Source organism: Pteropus alecto, unplaced genomic scaffold (genome assembly GCF_000325575.1).
Source record: "Pteropus alecto unplaced genomic scaffold, ASM32557v1 scaffold30, whole genome shotgun sequence".
NCBI lineage: Eukaryota > Metazoa > Chordata > Mammalia > Chiroptera > Pteropodidae > Pteropus > Pteropus alecto.
In genome coordinates, this window is record NW_006429782.1 from 768,218 (window position 1) to 773,733 (window position 5,516).

At 64.2% G+C, this 5,516-nt stretch overlaps 1 protein-coding gene across 1 annotated transcript in view; it reads right to left on the reverse strand.

The window, feature by feature from the left end:
• Nucleotides 1-1,960: 1,960 nt before the first annotated feature.
• Nucleotides 1,961-5,516, reverse strand: part of MBD3 (methyl-CpG binding domain protein 3) — a 9,406-nt gene continuing 5,850 nt past the window's right edge. Inside the window, exons 3-6 of the mRNA XM_006904058.3 lie at nt 5,195-5,332; nt 4,528-4,618; nt 4,057-4,234; nt 1,961-2,768 (exon numbers count right to left, since the gene is read on the reverse strand). Of these exons, the coding sequence (XP_006904120.3) occupies nt 2,576-2,768; nt 4,057-4,234; nt 4,528-4,618; nt 5,195-5,332 (600 nt within the window). The 3' untranslated portion in view covers nt 1,961-2,575. The remainder of the gene's footprint in view (nt 2,769-4,056; nt 4,235-4,527; nt 4,619-5,194; nt 5,333-5,516) is intronic.

Here is a 5,516-nt window from a genome sequence, read left to right on the forward strand (position 1 = left end):
CAAAGGCTATACTGACGGTGTCTTGGCCCCAAGGGGGACGGGGACACGGAAGGTTCAGTGGAGGGGTGCTCTGTGGTGGGCTGAATAGTGAACCACACAGACTTTCACCCCCAATCCATGGGACCTGCAGACATGTCACCTCACATGGCAGAGAGACTCTGCGGGTGGGGTCAAGGTCTCTGAGATAGGGACGACCCTGGGTTCCTGGGGGCCCAGTGTCCTCGCGGGGTCCTCATAAGGGGGAGGCTCAGAGAGATGGACGAGGCTGTGCAGCTGGCTGTGACTATGAGACAGAGACCAGCCCTGCTCACACCTGGATTTAACTCCATGAGACCCGCAGTGGTCTCCCGACTCCAGAACTGTGAGGATCACTGCATGTAGTTTGTCACAGTTCATGGTGACTTGTGCCAGCAACCACAGGAGGCTCCCACAGGCAAGGCCCCACCCCAGTCGGGGTGTGGGGTGCTTCAGAAAGCTCTGCGTGCCTGGGGCTGGGGGCAGCTCAATGTGTGTGGTGAGGGCGCCTCTGTGCTGTTGGGTCAGAAACACCACTGCTCTTGCTGCTGGGGGTCTCGCTGGGAAGAGGAGAGTCCAGGAGGAGCTATGGACCTTGGAAGGTGGCTCAGCGCCAGCGTGGGCTGTGGTGTGGGGACTCTGTGACGAGCTGAGGTGGCCTATCCTCACGCAGAATGCCCTGGGCCCTGGGCCCCAGGCCCGTGAGTGCTCAGGGCCTCTCAGCGGCCAGCTGGGCACAGCAGAGCCACGGAGACCCATCACAGGCTGCCCCACCACTCTCCAGCTGGTGCCCCTGGGCAAGCTGGGTGAGGGCCTGGCATGGGCAGGGCTGACCACAGACAATGCACGTGGAGAGGCCTGGGAAGGAACAGATGGATAGAGAGACCCCATGCAGGCAGGTGAGGGGCCAAATGGCCACTGGACCTGTTAGTGCTGGCCACGAGGGCTGTGCCCCCGCGGTACACTGGGACTCCAAGCACCCCACGTTTTCTGGAATCCTCCACACGTACTAACAGGGCCAGGCCCTGTCCCAAGGTCTGCGCCTCTCAAGGCCACAGGGAACTGCACCCAGCCCAGGACTGATGGCACATGGGGCGCAGTCCCGGGGGGCCTGGGTGAGGCCCGCATCTCTCAGACACAAACACTGGTCTTCAGACTGAACTACTACGCTCGCCTGAGCTTTATTCAGCTGTCACCCACAGCAGCCTCCCAGCAGGCCCTTCATCCAGACCCTCTGCTAGGCGGGGGCCAGTCTTCCCACCCGGGGCTTTTCATTCAGAGAGGCTGTGGCCTCAGAGGAGGGGCCTTCCTGGGGACCTGTGGTGGCCAGACTCCCTGCACCGGCACCAGGGCCCACACAGGGCAGGGCTCGCCACGAGCGCCCAGGCAGCCTTCATGGTTCATGGAATTTGTGCTTCGACTTGACTGGGGAGGGAGCTGTCCGTTCAAACGCCTGCACCAGTGTCCTTGGGGAAGGGAGCCAGCAGTGACCCCCACAGCTCTGAGGGCTCCCATGTCACCCCTGCTCCAAATGCCCAGCTGCAGCCTGACCACCCAGGTGTCCAAAGAACTCAGCAACCTGGGTCCTTGCCAACAGTCACAGGCTGCTAGCTAGGGCACAACAGGGACAGGGTGGCGCCCCTTGCCCAAAGCACCGCTACAGGGGACTGAGGGCAACAGGGTTCTGACGGCAACAGGGTTCTGACAACCTCCATCCCCCGAGAGGCCACTGTCCCTGGTGTCCTGCCCTTGGAAGTGCTCAGCCATACAATGCACTTTGGGACAGAAAAGCCTAGGCCCCAGTGCCAGCTCTGGTCAGGCCGTGAACAGTCGTCCTCGTCCTCCTCCGTCACCGACCCCCAGGCAGAGCCCGCCAGGCTGCACACAGTGAGGCTTTTGGACTCGAAGGCCACAGTTCACGTCCACGTGCAGCAAACACAAAATGTCAAGCAGGTATGGGACATCCAGCCCCGGGTGTACCACCGATTTATTGAAAACGTCTGGGTTGTGGCGCGTGCCAAAGGACACGCTCCAAGCATCACGGCTTCGCCCGGCCGGGTGGGCATGTGGAGCACTGCCCCGCACTCCCCCTCTGGAGGGTGACAGGCTGATGGCCAGTCCCTCACTTGCAGACTGGGAGGCAAGATGCTTCAAGAACGATTCTCTGGCCCACGGGGACCCCACAGGCTGCCATACGAGGAGCTCAGGTGGTGACAGCCAAGTCCAGGGGCCCGGCCAGCCCAGCCCAGCAGCAATGGGCCCTTCGGAGAAGAGCAAACGTGGGGGGCCATCCTCCAGCCATGCCCACAAGGTGTCCCCAAGGCCTAGGGGAGGAGACACGCCTGGGAAGGGCGAGGGGCATCTTCCCCACCCCACGCCGGGTCCCCACACGGGCCTCACGGAAGACGGGGCATTAGTGCCCCAATGTGGCCAGGCCACCCAGGCTCCTCCGGGGACACAGGAGCTCCCAGCACAGCCACCACTCGGTGCAGAGCAAGTCCCCAGGATTCCAGGGCTGCCCCCCGCGGTCAGTGCCCTGTGGCCGAGCGTGCCCACCCCGCTAGATGTGCTCCATGTCTGCGTCCTGGTCGGGCTCCTCATCCTCGTCATCGTCCTCGTCATCTTCATCGGCACCTGGCTTGTCCAGTGGCGCCTCGCCGTCCCGGGCCAGCTCCTCCACGTGGGCCAGCATGTCGGCCATCAGCGCCTCCTCCAGCCGCTTGCGGACCTGCTGCACCAGCTCCTCCTGCTTCCTGGGGACACACGGACGCGCTGGCAGGGCACGTCCCTGCCTCCGGAAGACCGGGGCGCGAAGCCAGGAGGAAGGGGTGCGCACGCACACGTGGGCTGGTCACTTTTAGGGTCTGAGCCCTTACTCCCTTGTCGGGCAAGCAGCCATGCTCAGCCTCCCAGGAGCTGCACCCACTCGGTCAGGCGGGGGCCAGGTGCCCAGTGCTCAGACAGATGTCGACCCCGCTGCGCTGGCCAGCTGCTCTCCTACCCAGCATGGCGGTCACCTGTCTGCCCACCGCCTCTGGTCTGTGCGCCTGTGGCTCTTCGGGTGTGTATCGCCTCAGTGGGGTTCACAGTTTGAGTCTGGTCCACTGTTTCTAGCCAGAGTATCACTCGTCTCACGAATGATAAGCCTTGCAAGTCAGGCACTCTGGCGGGGCTGGCTTGCTGCCTTTGGGCCTCTGTTACCGTGGCCCCGCAGCTGCCAGAGCCTGGCCCGTGCACCCACCCGCCTCCCTCCCGCGGCTGCTCAGCCTCCCACATCTGGAGCTCTGCGTCTTCACGACTCCAACGTGTGTCTGTCGCCCGGTCTGGTGAATGCTGGCCTGGTCCCATCCTGTCATCGTTGCATCCTCCCACCCGCTCAGCCTCATCTGCTCGGCCGGCCACTCATGCCCTCTCCTGGTGGGACCAAACCCCACGCCTGACCCGCGGCCCGAGTCCTTCACTGCGGCAACTTCTGTTCCTGGACGTTCTGCTCAGCTTCACAGAGCCACCGAGTGCTGCCGAGCAGGGTCCTCCCCTACACTCTCCGCTCCGCCCTGCCCTGTCCGCGGGAGGAGCCGGGGCATCTTAGTTCCGTGGCTTCGTCTCCCATGGGGCAGAGTTCCTCTTGTGCCCACCTGGTTCCCGACAGAAAACACCACCACGCCCCGACCCCGGGCACCAGCGGCTGCAGCTGCTATCCCCAGTCCCCTGAGGGTTCCCAGGGAGCCGGCTCTCTTGCCTGCAGCCGCACACCAGTCCCGGGTCTCAGCGAGCACACGCACCCTTCAGACCTTCTAGACGTTTTCTGTCCAGTGCCAGTTTGCACCAGCACTTTGCCAGGATGCCTCCACGCCGAGTCTACCTGCTCCTGGGCGCCACCTCTCACCCACCGCGCTTCCTGTTCCCGCCATGCTCCAGAACCCCCGCCCCTGTCCCCAGCCACGGCTGGTACCAGACCCCTCAGCGGTGCCTCTAAGGCTTCACACCCCCAAGGCTCGGAGACACACTGGCCATGAGCGAGGGGGCGGGGATGGTGGCTACCTGATGTCCTCGTCGGTCACCATGAAGGCCTTGCAGAGCGGCTGGGCCGTGTTCAGCCAGACCCCGGGGTTCTTCTCCACGGCGGCCGAGAGCTGCCCGGTGATGGGCATGGTGCTGGTGTGCAGGGCGCTGGCGATGGCCGACAGCAGGGTCTCGTCAGTGCAGCCGGGCCCCACGCCTGGCGGGGAGCAGGAGGCGCGGTCACCACCACGTACCAGCCTTTGTCTCTCAGCCCTGCGTTTTGTCCCTGAAACCCTCTCACAGGTAGGCGACCGCTTGCACGACAGGAAAGGAGCACCGCCCGCCGTGTTCACGGTGAAGAAGCGAGGCTGCAACCCGGGCCCTCAGGACACGCGTCCTATTGGTCCAGTCCCCACCGCGCCCCCAGCTGTGCTCTGCTTCTCCGAGGGGCTGTCTGGGGTCTGGAGCACAGGCGGGGACTCCCCCCACCCGCCCTGGGGCCGGGGTTACCTTGCAGGCCCTTGGGGAGGTCCATGGTCTTCACGAGCTCCTCAGCGATGTCAAAGGCGTTCAGGCCACTCAGCTTCTTCTCCCAGAAGAGCTGCCGCCAACCAGACAGACAAACGTGAGGCCCATGGCAGGCGACCTGGAGCAGCTAGGACGGTCGGAGCCACCTGCGCAACCTGACCCTCACACTGGCTGGGGCTGCTGGTGCCCCCACTTAGGACACAGTGGAGGGCCGTGCCCATCCTCCCAGGGCAGAGAAACACGAACCCCGATTCTGGGCAGGATGGAAACCCAGGATATCAGACACGTCGTCCATACCGACGAGTCACAGTCCCTGAAAGGCCGCTGTCTGGCACACCTGCTGCCCAGTGAGCATCCGAAAACACCCCTGGACACACTGCGTGTCCAATGTTTGAAGAGCGGGTTATAAAGCCACACTCGCGCGCTTCCTGGAGACAACCCCGCAAGACACAACCACCTGCTCAAGAACGCAGCGGCCCAGCACCCCAGCTGCCCACCTGTCAGCAGGCAAGAGCGACTCTGCTCCCCAGAGAACTCGGTTCTGGGGCGACCATGGCCAACCATGGCACTCAGATAGAGGGACCCACCGCCTCTAAAGAGTAGACAAGCTGGGGCGACCGAGGGCTCGGAGTGGGGCCTGCACGCTCACCTGCCGGGGCTGCTCCACGGCCTTCTGGGGGTCGCTCTTGACCTTGTTGCTGGGATGGTTGGTGATCTTGGTCACCGGCTGCTTGAAGATGGAGGCCGTCTGCCTGACGGGGAGGGCCGTGTTCAAGTCAGGCTTGCCCTGCGGAGACACGCACGCTGCACCCAGGCCGCCCAGAGCCCAGCTCCTGTGCCCGTCGCCACCACGGCCATGGCGCCGTGGACTCGGAGGCAAGGCTAGGCCCAGGCCCTGCCTATCTCCTGCCCTGTCCTCATCTTCTGCACCTTGTTTTCCACGCGGCGCGGGCTCAGGGACACTGCTGAAC